This window comes from Phycodurus eques, chromosome 1, assembly GCF_024500275.1.
Source record: "Phycodurus eques isolate BA_2022a chromosome 1, UOR_Pequ_1.1, whole genome shotgun sequence".
Lineage (NCBI taxonomy): Eukaryota > Metazoa > Chordata > Actinopteri > Syngnathiformes > Syngnathidae > Phycodurus > Phycodurus eques.
The window spans coordinates 7,612,895-7,637,879 of NC_084525.1; the positions used below are offsets into that span (position 1 = coordinate 7,612,895).

The 24,985-nt window shown below is 43.1% G+C and overlaps 1 protein-coding gene across 8 annotated transcripts in view; it reads left to right on the forward strand.

Annotated features, from left to right (window-relative positions):
• camta1a (calmodulin binding transcription activator 1a) overlaps nt 1–24,985 on the forward strand; it is a 383,457-nt gene that overhangs the window by 203,592 nt on the left and 154,880 nt on the right. For 7 of the 8 annotated variants that reach the window (XM_061675293.1, XM_061675285.1, XM_061675310.1 and 4 more), the window contains one exon: nt 17,485–17,620. In XM_061675293.1, the coding sequence (XP_061531277.1) occupies nt 17,485–17,620 (136 nt within the window). Of the gene's footprint in view, nt 1–17,484; nt 17,621–18,033; nt 18,183–24,985 lie in introns of those variants that run through there. The other variant, XM_061675336.1, reaches the window with a different exon arrangement.

The window sequence follows — 24,985 nt, forward strand, 5'->3', positions numbered from 1 at the left end:
GATGCGTGTGTGAGAATGTATACGTGTTAAGTATGCATAATGAGGCTTGTCAATTTGCATGTTTAACAGACCAGAAGCAGCACCTCTAATGTGCTGCATATTTCAACATCCCTGCAGTGCCTCGAAGGATGAAGGAAGGTGGTCTGTTTAAGAATCTGTTTTTGTCCTGTTCTCTGCTAAAACAAAACAGAAACAAATAATACATTTTGTTAACTACTTTGAGCCCCATCATTTATTTGTTCTTGTAAGCTGCAGATTTGCAACCTTGTTCTTATACTGAAGAACATTTTACGGGTATCATGAATATAGTACAGTGGTGACTTGAGATACGAGTTTAATACACAACTGATAACACTGGTATCCCAAATCATCTTTCCCCACTGAATCAGAAATGAATGGAAATGCCATTAATCCGCTCCATGCTCCTAGAAACAAAACAAAAACACGGCAATGTGTTTCTAACAAGAAAAATAGCACTCCATAATATTTTGCTTTCGGAAAAACATACAGGAAGTAGAGACACACATGAAGAAGAATTTCACTGCTGACTCAGAAGAAGAAGAATTTCACTACTGACTCAGATAACTGCATAACAGTTGTCATTTTTTGCAAAGGATAACAAATATATTCCTGTGAGTATTGTTTTATTCTCTGTATCTGTGTTTCTCCACCGTTTCTGTTCAAATATCCGTTACTTGCAACCCAATATCAATGAAGTTGGGACGTTGTGTTAAACATAAATAAAAAGAGAATACGATGATTTGCAAATAATGTTTGACCTGTATTTAATTGAATACACTACAAAGACAAGATATTTAATGTTCAAAGTGATAAACTTTATTGTTTTTAGCAAATAATCATTAACTTAGAATTTTATGCCTGCAACACATTCCAAAAAAGCTGAGACAGCATCATGTTTACCACTGTGTTATATCACCTTTTCTTCTAACATTCAATAAACGTTTGGGAACTGAGGACACTAATTGTTAAAGCTTTGAAGGTGGAATTCTTTCCCATTCTTGTTTGATGTACAGCGGGGTCTCCGTTGTCGTATTTTACGCTTCATAATGCGCCACACATTTTCAATGGGAGACTGGTCTGGACTGCAGGCAGACCAGTCTTGTACCCGCACTCTTTTACTACAAAGCCACGCTGTTGTGGTTTGGCATTGTCTTGCTGAAATAAGCAAGGGCGTCCATGAAAGATGTTGCTTGGATGGCAGCATATGTTTCTCCAAAACCTGGATGTACCTCTCAGCATTAATGGTGCCTTCACAGATGTGTAAGTTACTCATGCCATTGGCACTAACATAGCCCCATACCATCACAGATGCTGGCCTTTGAACTTTGTGTCCATAAAAGTCCGGATGGTTCTTTTCCTCTTTGGCCCAGAGGACACAACGTCCACAATTTCCAAAAACAATTTGAAATGTGGACTCGTCAGACCACAGAACACTTTTCCACTTTGCATCAGTGCATCGTCGAGCCCGAGTCGGGCCCAGAGAAGCCGGCGGCGTTTCTGGGTGTTGTTGATCAATGGCTTTTGCTTTGATTAGTAGAGTTTCAAGTTGCACGTACGGTTGTAGCGCCGAACTGTATTTACTGATTTGGTTTTCTTAAGTGTTCCTGAGCCCCTATGGTGATATCCTTTACACATTGATGTTATTTTTTGATGCAGTGCCGCCTGAGGTGATCGAAGGTTTCGGCATTGCCGCTTACATGCAGTGATTTCTCCAGATTCTCTGAACCTTTTGATGACATTATGGACCGTAGATGATTAAATCCCTAAAGTCCTTGCAATTGTACATTGAGGAACATTGTCCTTGAACTGTTTGACTATTTTCTCACGCACTTGTTCACAAAGAGGTGAACCTCGCCCCATCTTTGCTTGTGAATGACTGAGCAATTCAGGGAAGCCCCTTTTATACCCAATCATAGGGCACCCACCAGTTCCCAATTAGCCTGTTCACCTGTGGGATGTTCCAAACAGATGTTTGATGAGCATTCCTCAATTTTCTCAGGCTTTTTTGCCACCTGTCCAAGCTTTTTTGGAACGTGCTGCAGCCAAAATATTCTAAGTTAATAATTATTTGCTAAAAACAATAAAGTCTATCAGTTTGAACATAAAATATCTCGTCTTTGTAGTGTATTCAATTAAACATAGGTTCAACATGATTTGCAAATCATTGTATACTGTTTTTATTTATGCTTAACACAACGTCCCAACTTAATTGGAATTGGGGTTGTGAATGATCATGACACTAGTGATTCTTGTTAGCCCGACTATGGGGTTTTGCATTGTTTGTTAGCATTAAGCTAAACAAATGGTTGTCATTTGGTTGTTTTAATTGCACAACATGACATTTTCTTTGCTCTATGTTTAGTTTGACAGTTAACCTCAACTTGGAGTGGCAATAAAAAGCTTGATGCCTGCCAAACTGCTGCTTGTTGTGAAGTGAGTTGAGGTCACTGCCACCATACAGAGCTCGTATCTCAAATTGTTGCTTGCAAGTCAAAGCAAAAAATCAGGTAAAGCAAATAAGTTGGGTCACTCGTATCGCATGTTTGTTTGTACTAAACCCGCAAAACCACAGGGAGAACATGCTATTTACAAAGCTGGGTTTCAAATTTAACCCTTTGACTATGAAGCCGACAAGCTAGTCACACGCTTCACTGCCGCAATATTCTGTGTCTGGAGTTTTCATATTTAAGTAAAGATTTACAAGAATGGACCCTCTTTCACTTTAAGGAGCAGCAGAGCAGTTAATTGGCTTCTCCTTGTGGCATCCACCATGAATAAGTATTGTTTTTTCTTGAGGGGAATGTGCGTTCAATCATGTAGAATATAGAGGCTTCGTATCCTGAGAGGCATCCAGCTCCCAGATCCTTAAATTGGTCCCAACTCACCTTAATTGGTCTGCAACTGATTTAGATTTACCCAACTTTAGGAACACCGTCTCTGTCAAGTTGTTATTATTCTCGCATTTGTTTTTGTCTTCAAGAGTCTTTTTCTCAAAGCTGATCTTCCTCCTATTTTCCCCCATTTATGGCTATAACTCAGTTCTGAGTATCTCAGCAACTTTGCAGAAATTTTGCACGTCTCCCCTGCTAAGAGAAGAGTTGCCCCTAAGCCTGCAGGACAGTGCAGTAAGAGATTGCAAGAAATGTCAGAAGTATGTCTTGCTTTTTCCCCACATGCCGTATCAGTGATGTGCTTGAAGCCCATGTGGCAATAGCACATACTGCCTTTGGTCCAGGCTACAGGTCTGGGGATAAGGACGACTGTGATGGGTCTCTCTCTATCCCGACAGGCCTGAATAATGAGACATACCAGCAGGGTGAATTGGTGGGTGAAAAAGAAAGTAGCTCTGTTTGTGTTCCAGCCGACAATGGCAGAAAACACAGGAAGCAGCATGCACAGAGGGACACACACAGAGTGACAAATACACAGCGTACAACTTGTGACCATTGTTTGAGCTGCCAAATTGCTCGGTTGTTCGCCAGTGAGTATCGTTGCTACAGGACACAGTGACGAGTTCTTTGCTGAGCAGGAAAACAGGGAGCAAATAAAAGCCTTTACTGTTGGCCATCAATGATTACTTAGCTGAGCCAGGTGACTTATTGCGCTACCTGACAGTGAAGACCTAGGAGTCTGTATCGCTTTCAAACAAGAAAATGAGAAGCAGACTCAAATTGGCAATGTTCAGTTCTTAGTCCTTGATGCATTGTACTGCTTTACAGTGCCCCTAAATGGACACTGGTCAGATGTGATTAGCAGTCGCCGAGCCCAGCGACTGTGGACAGGAGGACTGGTCAAGTCGACGACAGCGTGGGTCATAGGATCCCCCGGGTGGGAGAATTCCCAAAAGGGTTGGGCAGATGGGGTCTGGAACGACCGTGTTCTCAGACAGGTGGATGGCTGTCACCCTCATTTTGCCACCGCTCGCAAGCAGGTGGCCTCTCCCTCCTCCTCGTCCCCTCAAGGGTCACCTTCACATGGCACCGCTTCCCCCTGGGTCCCATCCCACCATATATATGCTGTAGCACACACCCAGATATACACATAGTGACACACACATTCAGTGCTTCTCATACTGTCTGACTCTCAGTCAACTGGAGCACCTGGGGACTGATGGTGTAAACAGGCACTCTCAAGGTTGAACCCAGGTGTTTCATTTCCATTAAGGCCCTCATCACAATCACAGCCTCCTCCCTCTGACTTTGGCCCTAACATGTACCGAATAGTCATTAAATTTCAGCGTCCCTCCCTTTGCCTTTGCACATATGGTGATTCACAGTCTCTATTTTAGATGTCTAAGAAATAATTATCTCCCCACTCTCTGCCCCGGACAACTTCAAAAGTGGATGTTCCATTGATGATTTTTGCCCTACATCATAGCTTTGCTCTTGCCGTGACTCTACAACCCAATATAACGTAATTAAACTAACAAAGTGACATCAATAGAGACAGAAGTGCTGTGTAATTACAGTCGGTGCTAGGACATCATAAGCAGGCGGTGTCATCACCCTAACGAAGGAAATAAATCAATGGCAGTCAGACAAAGCCTTTACGATCTTCTCCTCCGACACACAAAAGCTTCCCATAAACAGGAGTACAGCCAGAGTTTAATGGCAATCTGAAAGTTGTGTAGGCCACTAGCTTTTCTTTACTGCTCCTGCCCAGCAATACAATGGGTGCCTTGACACCTTCACCGCTCCCATCCTCTCCTTCATTAGTTTTCTCCCTTCTTCTTCCCCTCCTATATGGTGTCTGGTCCCCTCACCCCTTCTGGAGACAAATGAGTGACAGGCCTCCTCCTTAATAAAAGTGCACTCCTATTCTGACACGCTTGCACCAAACAGAAACTCATGCAAATAAAGCTCATAACACGAGCATCATTGGGACAGTGGTACAAAATGTCAGGGAAAGGTTTTTAATTTTCTCGTGCACACGCCCCTGAATACGGCCGCTGTCAGATATCCTGCAAAGGCGAGAACCCTCTGCTGTAAGTGTGAGGATATACAGTATGTGAGCGTGGGGCTAAATGTCAAGGGATGATGTAAATTTGCACGATTGCTTCCAGAAGTAGTTCATCACAATGACAATGCTGAACAGATCAGAGTATGATTGTCCTCTAAGAGCAGCTAGCAAGAGATGTGCACCGCAGTCATGTACCCGTGGGCTGCTGTTTGATCTAGGATAAAATCTTAGTCTCTCTTTGCTCCATGTTTTATTTGGACCATTCCAGTTTCGTTCACATGACATATCACAGAGGGAACTAGTGCAGAACTACACGTTTCCCTTAGTCATTTATAATCGCACATCGTACCATCTCAAATTAGCGGGACTTTAGAAAAAAATTACGAACTGTGTGACCATTAGTGACACTATGCCAGTGTGAATTTGGTAGGCTAACCCTTGCAGCAAAGGACAAACTCCACAAACACATCACACAATTTAAAAAGAAAACTCTCATTTCAAAGCAATCAGGGAAAGATATATGGATGGAGCCATAATATTTTCAAAATAAATCATGAATACAATCAAAAGATTTCAAATGCTGCTAAAAATGTTACCCCCCCCCCCACACACAAACACACACACTACTTAAATGATCTGTTCAGTGTGGAAAGCATATTATACCTAAAGACCAGGATTATATTCCAGGTTGCGGCTACTATTATTTCATTACAAATGGTGTCAGAAGGGGACTGTTTCTGTGATGTGCCCAGTTGAAAGAACCCTTGGAAGAGGTGACCAAAAAGGTGCAGTTGGATGAGTGGTATATGGGGTGGTGTTGGGTGGAACAATCTGCCACTACAGTTGTGTATGAGATGTGGCGGCCATTCCATGGCTCTCTGTTGTCGTCACATTCACTGTAAAGTCCAGGGTTCCCATCCAAGTTGTACTCCAACTTAGATATCTGTAACAGATTTCTCGTGTTTTGGTTCCAGCTTCTTGTCAGATACGTTTGCTCAATTGCTACTTTGTTAGATGATGTCACAACATTAAATAATTCCAATGAGCCAAAAGGGTGTACGTTTAAAAGTAGGAATGAATCTGTCTGGTTGAATTTGATATGAAAGTGTGGACCAGTCACTGTGATCTGAACCAAAGCGCATTGCCATGTTTTATTTTCATTGTACAAAATACTCTTCACACATCCTGCCTGGTTTCTGGGTGACAGTAGTGGCGCTCCCTTCTGCTCCCCCCTCCACATCATTGTTCAAAGAAAACCCAGCTGAATATATTGTTGGAAAGAAATATGAGCAATTTATGATACAGTAGTAAGTGCATGTACCACAGTGATGAATAAATCATAGATCCCATTCAAGAGAAGTCTCCCTTTTCCCAATCTGTATATGAGGCTCAGAAGCATACTCTTCTCCCAGTGTTGACTGTTGCTTTTTACGACTAGCACCACCAACCGTCACTCACCCAACTTCTCAGCGCTGCAGAGGTGACTGATGAGCGGGCGTGTCAAATATAGGGAAACCGGTCAATCAGCCTCCATGTAAAAGCTGCTGGAGGGTGTGTGGAGAAGTGACGTTCTGTACCAGACTGAGGATTTTATAGTGGTGTGAGAGGAGGGATTAACCCCCACCACCTTCTCTGGTATTGTTAGATGCTCTGTAGTGTGTGTGTGTGTGTGTGTGTGTGTGTGTGTCTGTCTCTCCTCCACTCCAAGATGCTTGGTTCTGACAGCAGTTTGTGTCTGCACATAAACACTGTAAGTATGTCCAAGGAATAAGAGGAGGGAAAAGAGAATGGCCGTGGATCATTTATGGTGGCGAGTGTGTTGAAGTGATTTACTGTGCGAGCGCGCCATGGTCCGCTGAACTTAGAAAATGAGCAGGCAGAGGTAGCCATGATTGGAGGTGCGCCTCTCTGACTATTTTATGAGCTTATTCAGATGTGTGCTCGTTTGAGCCATGTCGATGGCGGTGGGAATCAGTAGCTGGACAGAGGTAGATAAACAAAGCGAGACACACGCAGTCTATCATCTTCATTGTCTGTATATAGCCTATTAATGTGCGCGTGTCTGCCCAGGAGAAGTGGAGGTGACTTATGCTCACTCAAGTGTGTGCGTGTGTGTGTGTGTGTGTGCGTGAGTTGAGGTCAGAGCCCCCGCTGATGCATTATCGACAGAGCTGAGTGATCTCAGACATGCAAAGCTGGAATGTCTGAGAAATATTGAAGTAAAAGCATATTAAAAGGTAAAGGGAAATAAAGGTTTAGTTGCAGAGACTGACAAGTGCCATAGACATTTTACCGCAGCTTCCGTTATCTCCATTAAAGCCAATCATGAACCGGTACAAAGTTTCTTCATCGCAAACTCGTCACTCATCACATATGTCCTCAAACATGGCTGCACCAGTTATTTCTCGTTAACTTGCTGCTGTTATAGCTTCGCTTGTGCTTGAAAATCAAATAATTCCATGAAACAGTCCAAGAGATAAGATTTTAAGCCCATTTTACACAATTCCGAAAAAATGGAGTCCCTGTCTGCTTCTCCAGGGCTGAAGTCAGGGAAGGTTAACTTGCAACTGTACATTGAGGAACATTGTCCTTAAACTGTTCGACTATTTTCTCACGCACTTGTTCACAAAGAGGTGAACCTCACTCCATCTTTGCTTGTGAATGACTGAGCAATTCAGGGAAGCTCCTTTTATATCCAATCGTGGCACCCACCTGTTCCCAATTAGCCTGTTCACCTGTGGGATGTTCCAAACAGGTGTTTGATGAGCTTTCCTCAACTTTCTCAGTCTTTTTTGCCACCTGTCACAGTTATTTTGGAACGTGTTGCAGCCATAAAATTCTAAGTTAATGATTATTTGCTAAAAACAATAGTTTATCAGTTTGAGCATTAAATATCTTGTCTTTGTGGTGTATTCAATTAAATACAGGTTTAACATGATTTGCAAATCATTGTATTCTGTTTTTATTTATGTTTAACACAACGTCCCAACGTCATTGGAATTGGGTTGTAGATAAAGATGGATAAATGTGTAGCATTTTTTTTTTTTTTTTTAAGAGTTTTTTCCTTTAATTAACTATTCCAAATTCATATGTAAGTCCATGTCATTTATTGAATATTTTCTATTTAACGATTTTGCTATTATTAGTCATATTATGATAGTATTTTTAACATTTAAAATGTCAACAAAATGTATAGTCTGTCATCTGTTAACACCATAGAAGAATTAAGCTTCCCAATATAACTATATTTTGGTCTTTTTGCTGAGCTGTGCTGCAGTAGAGCTGAGTTCTCCAGACTCATGCTGTTCCAGCATTAACACTGTCATTGGCATAAAACAAGGTAAAGCAAGTTTATTTATTTAACACATTTATATCAGGCAACCCATAGTGCTCCATGAAGATAGGATAAAACAAAGAGGTGAGCGAGAACATAAAAATAATAAAATGATCAAAGCGTGGTTGGAACAATAACAACAAGTGAATAATCAGCAAATAATGAAAGAAAATGAGTTAAAAGCGTCTCTAAATTTCAACTCCCCCGCTGATCAGCTCTTTGTTTGAGATTTTACCCGCTGATAGTATTTCCTGTTTGGAACCCCTTTCCGTTTACCATTTTATAGTGGATATTAATCAGATGTTGAAATGTGCAATGGAACAATTGTCGTTACTCTTTAGCTGTTTTGGTGCGAAACTGACATGTATTTGTTGTCAATAAAGATGCCACAATTGGGCTTCCACTTTCTTAGCTCTGTATCTTCTGTACATATGTAATATTATGTGGGGGGGTGAGGGGGGAGCACTATGCAGTATGTAGATTCAATACAGATAATCCTTCCCAACCAAGCATCGCTGAAAAGGTGGCTTGGGTTCCAATAATTTTGTCTTGACGTCACGTGTGTATGAGACATAGCGTGCCTCAAATTCAATTTCATCTGCATGGCCAACATCACTTGAGCATGTCTGGTGTCCAGACCCAAAATCCCCCCCCCCCCCACCACACACACCCACTTTGGCTGTGGGTGCTGCTGAACCCTGGGCTCCAAGTAATCCCTTGATGTCTGTCTTTGGTAGGTATGGTGACTAGGCAGGGCGCAGGGAGATGCTATTCCCAGGTGAAAGGTGGGATAGGGTTTCTGATTCGCTCCGGCACACTGATAGAGTTACAGCTCAATTCTGAAGTCTGGCCCTGCTGGTCTATCCTCCCGACTTTAAAATAGGACCAAGGAAGCGGGGAGGGGAGAGGAAGAATAGCTTCTTCCATTCAAGCTGTCCAGTTTGCTCAGCTTGTACAGCATCACTTCTAACTCTGTAATTCAATCTTACCTTTAAAAGTGGAGTTGTTGTTGACCTCATTGGTTCTTTCCACCTCTGTCTCTTCAGCTGCCCCTCAGTTTTGTGCATTTGGCTTCTTTTTGTGGACACGGCAGGATTTTCTGAATAAATCATAAATGGTTCAATAGCTGGCCCGAGATGTGCTCTGTCACTGGGGGGATCAATGGTGGAAGGACAGTGGCACAGTGATGGCACTGACTGGAGAATAGACGGGGAAGGCATGTCGAGGTGATCCATAAACTCAGTCTGGCATGAGGCTGGATGGGGAGGAGAACCCGCCCTTGCCCACATCTTCTCTCTCTGGAGAGAGACTGATGTCAGTGTGCCCTACTTTTTGCCTTCTTCACATAGACAAAGTACAATGTTGTATACAGATGGAGAAAAAGAATTATTTGATTCTGTATTGCTTGTTTTTCTTCCAAACAATTTTTGCTTCATCTTGTGAAAGCAGGGTTGTTGTAACCAATAAGAAACTATAAAAGGCAATTCACCACTTGCCATGTATTAATTAATTTTATTAATAGTGCAAAATGTCATTGTAGTGTAATGCTAAATAATCTACTGTATGTCTACGCATGGACAGTTGGGTCACTCTGTGCATGGAACAGCATAATTCAAATCCTTAAAGTTCCTGTTAAGTGAATTCAGAGATTTGTTTCTAAAATTTTAAAGAGAACTATGTAGCGCTCAATTGTGGAGATATAGCATTTAACCATTTTTTTCACCTTTTCAGTTTTCCTGATTTTGTTTTTTGTTTTTTTTAAGACGTGCACATTTGCATGCAGTAAACTAGCTAGCTATGCCTACATCTCGAAAACGCATATGCCCCTAGGATATTCCGCTGACATGGACGCTTTAGAACCCCTCATTGTCAGCTGTGAGTATGTGTATGGAACTTAGAAAAAGATGGAATAGCAAGGAGAGGAGAAAAAAATAATACAACTTTACAGCCAGCATGTGGATCGGGGCTTTAGGACAGGGTGGTCACTTTAGAGCGCCTCGTCATTGCAGCGTGGAAAAGCCACGCAATGATGACTTTTCTGAAAATTGCTCACCAGTGTAATGCCAATTTTCTGGGGTGTTGCAATTCTAAAAAAAATATTTACCCACTGAAACAGTGAGCTTCATCTAAGTTTTTTTCGTTGCTGTTCTTTTTTTAAATCAAACTTGTATTGGTTTAAATTTGGAAATGATAATATTTAAAAAGAAAACTACTATGTTTCAAATTTTAGTATTATAGCACGTGACCAAAACATAGCGTTCGTGGATACAAACTAGTGGGCACAACAACGATGAAATATTTACCCTTAAATAAATTACGCAAATGTGTTTTTTCAGAAGTTTCTATCGAACCGGTAGCATTTCACAGTATTCAGTACACAAGAAGTAGCTCTCAGTTTCCAAAAGGTTGTTGACTCCTGCTCTAGACTGTGAACAATGTGTCATTTTGTCTTTTACATACATACAAGATACAAGGTACTTATATTGTCAATTCTTCAATATGCGTAACACATACAGAGGATTGAAATTACGGTACTCAAGGGCCCGCGGTGCTACAAAAGACAGTACAAATAATATCAATATAAAAGCTAAATAAACTATAGTATATACAGTATAAAAATTATTAATTGAACGTGCAATATCAAAGCTCAGGTGATGTGTGCAACAGTCAAGGTCAGAGAACCAAGGCAAATAAGACATTTTTAAATTAGATGACAAAACCCCAATGCTGCGTTGCTAAAGTGGCTAGTGCGACCATGAGTCTAGTGTGAGTGTTTGCGCGTGTGTGCGTGTGTGTGTGTGTGAGTGTGCATCTACATGTTTGCGGGGCGTCAAAGTTCAGAGTTCAGGTGGGCAGAGGACAGAAGAGGTAGAGGGGGCAGAGCGGGCAGAGTTCAGATTCCTGAAAGCCTGACGAATAATTGAGTCGGCTAGTCCTGGCCCGCAGACTCCGCAGTCCCATGCCTGATGGCAGCAGACTGAAGAGGCTGTGTGACGGAGGGGTGGCATCCCCCGCCATGCTGAGGGCTTTGCAGGTTAGGCGGGTGGTGTAAATATCCTGCAGGGGGGGGGAAGAGAGGTTCCAATGATCTTCTCGGCTGCCCTCACTATGCGATGGAGAGTCTTGCGGCAGGAAACGGTTCAGTTGTCGTCTGCAAACTTGATGAAGACGTTGGAGCTGTATGTCGGTGTGCAGTCATAGGTCAGCAGGGTAAAGAGGAGGGGGCTCAACACACAACCTTGAGGGGCCCCCCTGTTCAGAGTGATCGTGGTGTATGTGATGCTGCCAGTTGCACATCGAAGTCTTGAGCCCCAGCAAGCATAAGGATTATTTTGCACAACCCTTTTCTGCATCAAAGAATGCACAGCTGCTACCTCCTGGCACACTGTATTATAAGCATGTAACAGAAGGACACTGCAGAATACGAAACTGATAAGCCTGCAGCGCAGGTACTAACATAGTACTGTATGTGTGTAGCCCAGTATGTAAATTAAAAGAACCAAACGATTGGCTTAAAAACAAACTATTGTTAATATAACGGTCGTATTCTCAATTCAGTTGTTGGAGGAATGTTAATGTGAGCCAGTTAGATGATCTCTATTACTAGGATCTGGCCCCTCAGGTGAGCCTTTTAACATTCTTACCTAACTTATCTGCGAATGGGAATCCTGAAATGCTACATTGTCTACAAAATGGATGACAACCAGTGAAGCTTACAATTGCCAAGATTTAATCATTGTTTCATCAGTCTCACACTAAGCATGCATTCTGACTAAAGTCTGAATAGAGCTATAATTCATACAAATGATGCAGAGTCATTTTCAGCAACCAGTTGAAAGTCATCAACATTCCAAGCTCGTATACAAACAAGTACAACCGAAGTCTGCATTTCAGGGCGGAATAGAAAATGTCTTCACAGCCAAAACCATACACGCTCTTGAAATTCAAATTATTTGTCACCCATGCGCCACATCAGAGCTCTGAGATATACGTGTTGACAGAGAATGGAGTGTTGTAATCGGCGAACAACATTATTATTTGTGAATTATGTCCTAGTGACACAAGCTGTGAGCTTTACGTCTGAGGAGCAATGGCAGCTACCCTGAAATGTGCATGAAATGTGCTTAGTGCTATCAGTCAAGCATCGTGGCCAGTCACCTGCTTCCCTCCCTCACTTCCTGCAGGGCTACTGTGGACCAGATAAGAGCTACGGACATACAGTACATGCAGTAAACCCACCGTCCACACCCTTGGCCCCCACTAAACAAGGTCTTGTAAGGACAGAAACACAGCTGCAAAACTAGAGCTATTGAAATTTATAGCCTCTTTAAATTGGGGGATTTTTTTTTTCTAATTCAGATAGGTGCAAAGGAACGTCTGTTTTATGCCGGAAGGCGATGGTCCGACTTCTGCCACAATCACTGGCACTTTTTATAGCGAGCAAAAGAGATGAGGAACACTATCATAAACATATCCCCTCTGTCCATTCTCAATTCCAGCACTACATTTCACTCGGATAAACAAATATTTTCCTCCATCTGGAATGTATGACACTGTTTGTTTCATCATTCATCTCCATCTAGTTCACGTCAAATACACTGATTTCTGTTCTCTCCTGAATATGAGTGTGACCTTTCAGCTTGTCTATAAAGTGAGGATTAGCGCAAAAGAGGAATAATATGATTTGAATCAAACACCAGCAGTAACTTTCAGCGGATTGATCCGCCAAAAAGTCCCTTAATCATTTGTATGATATGTATAATGAGGCATTAGTTTGACTGAAGTCAGTGGAACAATGCACCAAGTTTGCACCGAGGCCTCATTGTCAGTCAGAGAGAAACGTCTGGTCATGTGAGTGTGCGTCTTTGTGTGTGTGTGCGTGTGCGAGAGAGGGAGAACAGGCTCTGACTAAATCCACAGGCCGTGCCAGATTTACATTTAAAGTAGTTTTAGCAAACGCCCCACTTGCAGATTAATTTTTTTGGTGGGACTGAAGGGACGGGCTTATCTGTGAGTCATCAGTTACGCGCACTGTGTCCAGATAGAAGCTCTGAGGAAGATGATGTGCCATATAATGCAGCACTGTTGCTGAAAAGTCTAATTGCATTATGCGTGGACTTACTGTATCACTGCTCAGTGGGGACCACAGCATATGCGTGTCGGTCCACACATACATAAAGTCCTTTCACACGTGGGATTTATGTTTCAGTAGTGATTGACAGGATAAGTAATAGCCAGCATCAGAGTGCTATTGATGTTCCGCCATCCCCACATGGAGCAACAGGGCTACTAGCAACTTGGAGTATGTGTGAGTCCATGAGTACCCAAGGGCAGATTTGTGCCTCATATTTACTCTTAATAGGGTCAGTGTGTATGTCACGCCAATCACAGGCGTGTAGCCGAGGAGGTGCAAGTGTTGTTGTTGACACATGAGGCTAAAGGCTGAGATTGCTGAAGGCTCCGATGGGTAATTGAGAGCAGCGTGTTTCCTCCCTCCCGAGCCACTTCGGGTCCAAACCAGCTCGCCCTCCGACCTCCAAAGCCTCCGTGGACCAGCTCTCTTCCTCTTCCTCTCCTTATCCTCTCCTCGTCCACTTCTCAAGTAACACCTGCTGAGCTTGCCGGAGAGAAAAATAGCATGTATGGTATTTATCAACCCAGGGCAACATGGGGAATGGGGCAAAGTGGGGAAACACGGTCACCAAGATACATATTTCATTTATCTGTAACACAATTTGATGGACGTACAGGAGCTCGGAATTCTTATTTAATACAACACAACAGCAGAAAAATAACATATTTACTACACTTAATCAGTTGAGCTGTTTTGCTATTTGAAAACAAAATGCTGTGTGATTGTTTGCTATGTGTTTGGAGCAACTGTGAACTTAGACTGAGAGTGTGTGTGTGTGTGTGTGTGCGTGTGTGTGCGTGGGTGTGTGTGTGTGGGTCTGTGCGTGAATTGTAATAGGGATGCCAGCACACTTCACAGGAGCAAAGCATTTTGGAGGATTCTGCTGTGGGTTCTCCCTGCTGATCCGTGTTGGAACACACGAATCAGACACTCGCTTAACTTTTTGCTGCCTGTGGTTGAGCTCAGCCCATGAGAAGAGGGACAGGGCTCCCTCGCTTTGGCTTTATTACACATGCTGAACATGTCACTAGCCTCATAAAGCCAAGCCCACCCCGCACCCTCCTGTGACTTTCTCAAATGAATAAATGTGATTGAGCGAATGCCATTACCTGGGTAAATGTGTGATTCCCAAGGGAGTGGACAAGGTCTAACACCACCCGGAGGGTAAAGCTTATTATCAGGGCAAATTCCAAAGAGAAGAGAGGCAGCTGCGGAGCTGGTCTGAGGTCCACATTTCCATATTAATCTGGCACTGGCACAATTTAGGCATCTCAGACAGAAGGCCTTCTGTCACGCTTGTATGATAACAGAGAATTTAGCTTTCCCCTCTCATGTATAAATATGTAGAATTCTGATAAGATTAATTGAATCGACGTGGCAGGAAAGGAGTGGGAAGGAGAGGTTGGAGACAGCGGGAGGGAAAGGAGTCACGTAATGTTGCAGAAGCATTCATTTCAGACTGGGTTCGCTATCTCAGAGGGTGTCTGAGCTCGCTCCTCTGGCTCCAAAGTGCCTCGAATTGAAAAAAGCATCTACGTTACGGACCCTCAAAAATAGCTGCAAGAAAAGGTTTTTGCGCCGTGCCGATAAATATGGTGTGGAGCCTCTGACACTGAAGCCTCACCCCAATTTTCAGTGCTCCGGAGGAGATCAGATAGCCCTGTGTCATTTGATTTTCCACCTTATCTCATCTGCACCCATCTTTTTGTCCCATGCAGGGCTAACACATTGCTTGTATCTTTTGAAGGGCAAAACTCTGAACGATATTGGAATAAACAAAACTATCCTGCTGTTCGCTACCAAGTGCTTATGTCTAATGAGTGTCCTTCATTTGACACAAAAAAATGAAAATCTGAACAAGTACATTTTGTGTTTGCAGCTAAGTTTATGACGCCTCCTTAATGATGGTGTAAACTACTTCAGACCACAATTAAGATCCCATATAGCCCTACATCTTCCCCTCAAAATGACCAATAAAAATCTGTTTTTTCTGCAAAATATGCAAAGTATTTCACCAGCTAGGTTGGTGGGTACAACACCATAGAAAACAAAGTCTGGACAGTGACATGTGCTGGCACCATATTGTTGCCCAGCTTGACGTAACATGCAATGCAATGCAAAACAATTGACTATTTTAAAACATTTGCATATATTAAGGATATTTTCCACAGAAAATTCTCAAATAGGCTACAATTATAAGTACAACATAGGGTTTTTTTCACCGTCAGGAGGGGGCGTGGTGTGCGTTGACGATGTCACCTCGATTTTCAAAAAATATTATTTTTGACACGAAATAAATTAATTATTCATCCATTTTAAATAATTATGCTAGATTTTGTTTGTTGTCTAATATTTGATTAATATAAGGGTTTATTTCCCACAGGTGTCGTTTTTCTGTGTTTTTCAGGAAAAAAAATGGATGAGATCAATAGTTCAGGATGAGTGGAACAGCCTCCAGCCAAACAGAAAACCATTTTGTCAAAAATCACCCAAAATAGACTTTAAAAAAGGCCAGCAACCGACACTAGGCAATGCCCAGAGTGGGGACCCCGGTTGCGTCCATAAACCGTGTGACACGGATTTTACCAATGCTTCGTTTTCTACGGCTTTTGGGTGCGTGAGGATGACATAGCGGGAGGTATAAAAGTGAGGGATCCTTCGACAGATTAAAGATGGAGACGTGCAAGTGAAAAAGGAGACATTCTCCTATGCGGGCTCAGAGTTGACTGCAGGCAAACATTGAAGTCAGCGGAGGGTGGTATTCAAGAAAAAAATGTGGGAAAAGGAAGGCGGTAGCGCATCTGTGTGTGAGTGGCGTCTCTGATTAGAAAGTGTTGTCTGGGGCCACAGAGGAGGGACTGCGGGGACCTCAACCTCCCCCTCCCCCACGCATCATCCTGGCCCCTGAGAACGGCCTGAGGAAGTGATTGATGAGTAATACAGAGATAGACGCACAGCGTGGCCCCCTGAGGCATCCCTGCAAAATGATGCACGCCGTTATAAATAAACATTTTAGAAATAAATAAAGAAAAACGATGCAAAACAATCGTTGGGGTTTGTTATTATGGAAATCGTTCCTTGAGACAAAAATCTACTTGGCTTTTGTTCTTTTCTTGATGAGACTTTTTCTATTTAGGTGTGCGTGTGTTGTGGTTATGCATGTGAGTGATGATCTCAAAGCAAACAAGGCCCAGCAGCTGACTGGATGTTTCTCTTTCTCTCGCTCTCTCTCTCTCGCTCACTCTTACTCCTGCTCATTCACAGCGAAGCACCATGCACTCTCATTTGGGAGCGCTCCAAATCATCACAGCTGTGAGTGCTGTGTGTGTGCCCGTGCGTGGCTGTTTGTGTGTGTGTGTGTGTGTGTGAGTGTGTGTGTGTGTGAGCCAGAGCGAGTGCATTTGGGTGTTAAAGCGATGCGTTAGTGTGGCATATGCACAGATTCATGATACGGGGGCCGAGCCACAATACACAAACACACACACACACACATCTCTGTACAACTGCTCGCTAATTGTTGAGTGAGTTGTAAATGTTTTATGTTACACTTTCTGCTAATGTTCAACACTGAGCACCAAATGTCTCTGTTACAAATCGAAGCAGAAAGGCAGATCATCATCAAATAGTTACATTATATCATGATGAGCCTCCAGGCTGTGGTCTGGTGGAGGGAGAATGAATTATGAATGGAGAGTGAGGGAGAATCTTCTCTTCGCTCTTGGGATTTCAAACAGCTCAAGTCATTTAGGTTGAATGAGTGAGAGATAAAGAAGAACGTCCGACCCTTGTGCATTTTGTTCGAGAGTCACTGAAGCCCCTCACACACACACATCACACACTGATTCCGACATACAAGCTGCAGGTAGCTTCGTTCGTTGCCAGCGCTGAATAACCATAAAAAAAACCGTACCATTAAAGTCACTGATGCATTGCCTTCAGACTGGTGTCATGATTTTTTGTATGTTTCCGGAAAGACTGCCTGTGCAGTGCTACGGCTTTGCCTCACAGTTCTTCAATATTTCTCCTCTGTTCTCAGGCCGCAGAATGGGTCGATGATATTATACAATAGGAAGAAGGTCAAGTACAGAAAGGATGGCTACTGCTGGAAGAAGAGGAAAGACGGCAAGACCACTCGGGAGGATCACATGAAGCTGAAAGTGCAAGGAGTTGAGGTGAGTGAGCTGGGATGTAAAAGTGTGACAAGCGTGTTTCGTAGCATTTGCAGCAAGCGGTGCGGTTTTGGTTCTGTTTAATATGACAATATTCCTGTTTTGATTGTCTAAAGTTGGGAAGGAAACCAAACAAAAGACATTCTTCTGTTAAGGTGTGCTAGCTAAAACTGCACTCCATCGATATGTCAGCAGTACTGTCACTTTTGTTAAAAAAATGGGAACTGCGAATACTAATACAAGGGTTGTCTTCTTAACTCATTTACTGACCATTTTCAAAGTCGAGTTCTCTGTATTGCCAGCAGTTTTACAACATTTTGACTGATATTTCAAGAATTTGTGTGAGTTTGTAATCCTAAACTCAGAAGATCCTGCTGACTGTATGTGGGGTTTGCCCAACATGGAGTGGTGTTTCCAAGCGAAAATACACACAGATGCAACAAAAAAGAGCTTGAGCGAGCGTGCTGTGACGAGACGACCATTACACCTGCTGGAATGATGTGGAAAAGGACCGACACTGTCTGAAATGTTGAAGCCTGTGATACCAGAAGATCGATTCTCAAATGTAAATATTGATACTTTTGATACTTCAGTCATTTGAGCATTGTATCAGAAAAGAAAAGTGGTGGTATCTATTAAGAGACACACAGAAGGAGCACATAGCAGCACAATCTCCACACAGCAACATCGGTTGCGTATTGACAATTAGTGCCAAAATCTGTTAGTGGCAGGCAAAAGTCATTCGTGGCTGCCCGCCACAGCTAAATGTGGGGAATAATGGAAGCATGTCAAGCAGAACAGTGACTTTTGACACTGGTATTTTTGGCTTTGGTGATACCTGAAACTGTAAAACAACAAAAACAAGACTGAGGAATGGCTTTTAATGGCAAAATAACAATAACGTGAAAGATATCCAAAGAGAAACATGTTGTGAGGGAAGTTGACTCACATCGTGGCTAGATTTGAACATCAGTGGCTTTTTTTACATTTCATTCATCATTCACTCCATGAACTGGGTCATCGTTTCTCACAATTGCGACATACTTTTTCTACGACATTCCCCGACACATTCTGTGTTTATACCAAACATATTCATACTCTGTTTGAGTGTGAGGTGCCTTAACTCGTCAGACTTCCAATGTATTGGCACTTCTCTCCCTCACAATCGACGTGACAAGCCGAGATTCACCTCTTTATCTTTAGCTTCTATTCCAAAGCTGCGCTGAACTCAAATCCAAAGCGATGCAATGCTGCCATCTACAAGGATCTGTTGATCATTACTGTGGTTCACAGACAAGCTGAGCAAGTCCCTCTTTCACGCAAACCCACTGAAAAACACAACTGAAGAATGTATACTGTATCTTTTACAGTAAACGGTTGATTACAGTTCAAGAATATAAATGTCCATGGCAGTGAATGAAATAATAATAAACTGACGCACGCCAAGAAAAATGAACACAAAATGCTACATGTCCTCCATTATCCTCTGTTTAATGTATTGCGTTCCTTTTTATTGATGGGTTTCCATGTTCTCACACGTCTACGATGGCCACACTATTCGCATCTCACCATCTGGCACGATCCAAATTTACCACTCCAAAGCTTACCTCAGCATTCTAAACTTGATGGAAACAAGGCTCGGATCTGCTGCGAGGCAACCTTTTTGCCACCACTGAGCTCTCCCTCGGCAATAATGGACACAGCCGCACGCTGCTGTCTCTGAGGAGCCTCAGCAGCAAACAATGCAGCACAACAATAGTTTTCCCTAGGAAACCAGTCGAGTGGAGACAATTGTTTGTACCTTATTAAGACTCTGGATGTTGCCGTTGCTCCAGAGAGCCTACATTAATCTTGCTTGCTCAGAGCAGAACTGAGCAGCGAGCGCTCCCTCACCTCACTCCAAGTCACCTCCCATACAAGCCATAAAACACACAGTTGTATCTATTTTTGGCTCTCCCTGGCTTATTTCTGCTTGATCTGTGGTGGTGGCATGCAATGTTGAGGCGGCTATGCTGATTTATCAGCAATTCCACTCCAAGCCAAACTTTGCTTCCCTTGCTGTCTATAGTGCTGAAGTTTGGGTTCTACTTTATTGCCAGTGGAACAGGATTTGAGATGTACAGCAGATATGACATACTGAATTTATGTGTTAAGGATTTTGATTTATGTGTGCTCCTAAAAACACACACAAACATGACATGTAGCACATACCTCAGGCAGCGGTGTTTGTGTCACACAGTGTGACATAGACAGAAAGTCAGGCATTCTCCCAACAGGGGCTTTGCTCACTGTTGCACTCCTCCAGATATTTGTCACTCTGAGGAAATGGCACGGTGTCATCGCTGGTCCTGCAATGGTCTGATAAGCTGCTGGGACATTCCACATCCATCTGTTTGAACTCTTACATATTTTCACAGCATCTGATACTTCCAGCAATGTGGAGGGCTTACAGGTAGTCAGCTCACCTCGATCAATAAGGCTGTAATAAATTGTAGTTACGTTCATATGGGCTGTGCTGAAATCTGCTTTTCTAGGATATATACACACCTTACAAAAAAATAATACACTAAGTATTGGAAAACATATACTTGTTTTTGCATTTGGTTCGTCAAAAATGTTATTTTTTAATGTATGTTATTGAAATTGAACTGCTTTGAAACAATGGCTAATTACAGCAATTGTTTTTTTTAAATGCTTTTTCAGCACAGCATATCTATCGTGTGGGCGGCACGGTGGATGACTGGTTAGAGCGTCAGCCTCACATTTCTGAGGACCCGGGTTCAATCCCCGGCCCCGACTGTGTGGAGTTTGCATGTTCTCCCCGTGCCTGCGTGGGTTTTCTCCGGGCACTCCGGTTTCCTCCCACATCCCAAAAACATGCATTAATTGGAGACTCTAAATTGCCCGTAGGTGTGCATGTGAGTGCGAATGGTTGTCTGTTTGTATGTGCCCTGCGATTGGCTGGCAATCAGTTCAGGGTGTACCCCGCCTCCTGCCCGATGACAGCTGGGATAGGCTCCAGCATGCCTGCGACCCTAGTGAGGATAAGTGGCTCAGAAAATGGATGGATGGATGTCTATCGTGTCGTATTTGTGGAGCGTGTTGTTTTAGCATCTATTTTTTTTAGCGTTACACAGCAAAGGGGCACTAGCTTTTTGTTTTTTTATACAACCTCCTTCCTTGTTTCCAACTTCTCCCCAAAAATTTTTACATTTCAACAACGCCAATCTTTTGCATAACTGAAGTCTATTGTGTTCTTTGTTTATTAATACCATATTTTCATAATTTGTTGACAGCAAAATAAAGTCTTCAATTGATAAGTGAAGGCGGATAAGGTGTTCTTATTTTTGGAGCATCTACTAGGTCTGTTAAAGCAGAAATATGCGAAAAACCTTTTCTTTTACACCTTTCCAAACACTCTCTCTTGGGTCTCTTCCCTTTTAACTAACCATATCTCCCAAATATGACTGTGAAATTAACTAGAGTCCCTAGGTTCCATCAAACCTTTTGCTTGACGTGTTCATAATGCACTAGTGACTATTACAACTTTGCTTGCCTTTGCATAGTAATACGCAGAAATAAAAGTTATATATAAACGCTGTTGTCAAACCATTGTTTTATGCACCCACCAATAAAAATGTACCAAAGCATAAGCCACATTAACATGGAAGCTGTTCACTGAGTCGAGCAAAGAGACCTGAGAGGGAGCGGGAACTCTGTGGTTATATTTTTTTTCGATTGTCTAATTTGTTGTGTTATCAGGAGAGGCAATTTGCTGGAGGGAAGGTGAGCACAGTCTCACGTCTCCACTTGTCAAATAAGTGGCTCTTCAAATCATAATGCTTTGAAGTGCTTTCGAAATGCGATGCTATACATTATTATTTCATTAGCCTTTTAGTAAAAACAACAAAAACGGCTGTCACCCTACCAAATCACATTAATCTGTCTTCAAAAGTGATATGATTACTTTTGTTCGCATACTGTATAAAACCACTTAGGTGAAAGATAAGTTTCTCACTCTGTGACAAGCCCTTGTGCAGGCTCTACACAAATGCAAGATATTGGTGGATTTCTTGAGTTTTAAGTTTGAACTTGGAAGTTTAATAAGTTGTGACCAATCATTTTTCACTTTAGTCCTTATTGTGGTGGTAATGTGTATTACAAAGTGGTTGACAACTGAATGAGAAGAAGGCATGATGAGTTCTCGCAATGCAGGAGTAGAATATTATTCTGCAGATTGAAGACTTTTGCCAAGGCTAAACAATCCTCAAAATGGCCACGACAATCATTTTTTATGGATGGGAACTACCAACCAACATTCTCAATGTTTGACGATTTAACATCAATAATTAAAAAAAAAAAAAAAAGGCATTATCCATCCATCCATCCATTTTCTGAGCCGCTTCTCCTCACTAGGGTCGCGGGCGTGCTGGAGCCTATCCCAGCTGTCATCAGGCAGGAGGCGGGGTACACCCTGAACTGATTGCCAGCCAATCGCAGGGCACATACAAACAGACAACCATTCGCACTCACATGCACACCTACGGGCAATTTAGAGTCTCCAATTTATGCATGTTTTTGGGATGTGGGAGGAAACCGGAGTGCCCGGAGAAAACCCACACAGGCACGGGGAGAACATGCAAACTCCACACAGTCGGGGCCGGGGATTGAACCCGGGTCCTCAGAACTGTGAGGCTGACGCTCTAACCAGTCGGCCACCGTGCCGCCCACCTGATAGACATGCTGTGCTGAAAAAGCATTTAGAACTGTGAGGCTGACGCTCTAACCAGTCGGCCGCCCTAAATGCATTAAATAATTATTAATATGTAACAACAAAATTGTTATTGAACATAACATAAATAAAAGGTGTCACCTCCATAAAAATAAAAAACCTTTGTCCCCAAAAATGTAAAACAAAATAAATAAATAAATCCAGACAAATACACACACACACACACACACATACATACATAAAAATCCAGCAAACAGTATACCTTCCAGGTCCATACCAGGAATGTGCCTAACATATTCAACATTTTTGGTAAGGAAAATAAGAGGCTTTAGGCATTCCCTATTGCCCCCCACCCCAAAACAGAGAAAACCCTTTTTGATGGGGCACTTGTATTGCGTTCTTTCTAGACTACAGGTATATTATACAGTTGTGGGATCTTGATTTCACGCTGCTTCCACCATCTCTTCGTTGCCATGTCATCAGTGTAAACAGTGCACGACAGCAGCGATGAGCTTCGTCCTACGGAAGCCGCAAAGAATTGTTTTTATACTACAGAGAAAAAAATCGAGTGTGCATCGTTGTTTGTCTATATGTGCCCTGTGATTGGCTGGGGACCAGTCCAGGGAGTACCTCGCCCTGTCGTAGGCTCTGGCTCACCTGCGACCCTTGTGAGGAAAAGGATAAAAAATGGATGGATGTTCTAGGGCTTGAGAGGCTGAGAGGTTTAACGGCATGGCGAGAGTAGATATCTGTCCCGTCTGCTTTGCAGTGCTGGCTCAGCAAGCCGTGGAGACCAAGGCTTCACTGTTCTCCCCCCTCCCCTTTCGATCTCCACATTTTACTGTGTTCTGTCTCGTCCATCCCCTGCGGCTCTTTTGTTTCGCAGTCTTTTAATTCTTCACCAAATATGTCACGGCTCTGTTTTGTCCTCCACCTCTCTTTCTCCCAACTGCCCTTTCTCTCCTCCACCCTCCACTGCCCTCCAAGTCCACCATCCAGACAGACAGAACCTTGAGCTGGGCGGTAATGCTCCCTGTTCCCTAAAATTGGAGCGCAGGGCATGTTGCAGAATTAGCGCTTAACAGGCCGTGAAATAGCAGCCTGCCTTCCTGACGTATCCCCCATCACTCCAGGTGAGTTGGCCAGACGGCTGGATAAATGAGCAAGCAGCACCCGCGGCACCCAGCATGCTTTTGGGGCACCTGAGGAGAGATGTCCATCAGTGATTATCTCACCAAAGACCACCAAGCCAGAGATGTTTACCCACCCCAAATTTCATGAGGGTCTTACGGATCTGTCCAGCGTCAACCAATGTGGAAGGGACTTCAGTTTTCTGATTGGCTTTATTCACTTAGAGGGATCTCATCTCAATCCAGGGTTCTGGTATCATCATGGGCAGTTACGTTGAGTGTCCCCTGAATTCTCTCAGCGATCTCAAACTCCTCTTTTGTTGACAAACTTGCGTGGACTGTTTTTCTCTATGCTGATTAGCTGTTAGAAAGCTCATCCCCACCTCCTCACCAACACCCCTCCTACACTATCTCCCTTATTATTCGCCAGCTTTAATAAACTCCCTCAAACGTAGATCGATTTTCTCTTAAGTGAAGGTGGCAGTGCCTCTGACTTATTTAATTACCATGGGCTAATTATACTGATTGAAAGGAGTTTCTCTTCTCAAGGTGTGTTGTGCTGCTTCAACCATATGGACACCTCCTACCCACAAAAAAACCCCAACAACTTTATATTCAGTGCAGTTCTTGGCCAACTCCTTAAATCCATCGCAGCCTTGGCACCTCCCCCACTGTCCCTTCACCCTTTGCTCCGACACCTAAATAATCGGCTGCTGTGTCCTCAGCACCCGTAACTTGTCATTTCACGATGGATCCACCCTAATGTGTGATTTCAGCTGTGCAACTGTGCAATGAAGGAAGCTAATAGAGCATGCTGGTGACTCAATCGCCTCTGTTCATTGATAATAATGAAGACAAATGTCAAAACATTAGTTGCAAAGACTGTAAGGGAGTTGATGCTTGTGGCTGCACCGTGGATGCTTTACTGTTTTGGTTTCGAACAGCAAATGACCTTCACATTCATATTACTTTTTACAACTCATACTAACTTTTTTTGTGAATCATCCATCCATCCATTTCGGAGCCGCTTCTCCTCACTAGGGTTGCGGGCGTACTGGAGCCTATCCCAGCTATCATCGGGCAGGAGGCAGCGTACACCCTAAACTGGTTGCCAGCCAATTGCAGGGCACATACAAACAAACAACCATTCACACTCACATTCACACCTATGGGCAATTTAGAGTTGTCAATTAACCTACCATGCATGTTTTTGGGATGTGGGAGGAAACCGGAGTGCCTGGGGAAAACCCACCTCCAGTGCCTGGAGATTCACAAAACCCACCTTTTGTGAATCAAATATATTTAATATTTAATATGGCCGACTGCTTAGAGCGTCAGCCTCACAGTTCTGAGGACCCGGGTTCAATCCCCGGCCCCGCCTGTGTGGAGTTTGCATGTTCTCCCGTGCCTGCATGGGTTTTCTCCGGGCACTCCGGTTTCCTCCCACATCCCAAAAACATGCATTAATTGGCGACTCTAAATTGCCCGTAGGCATGACTGTGAGTG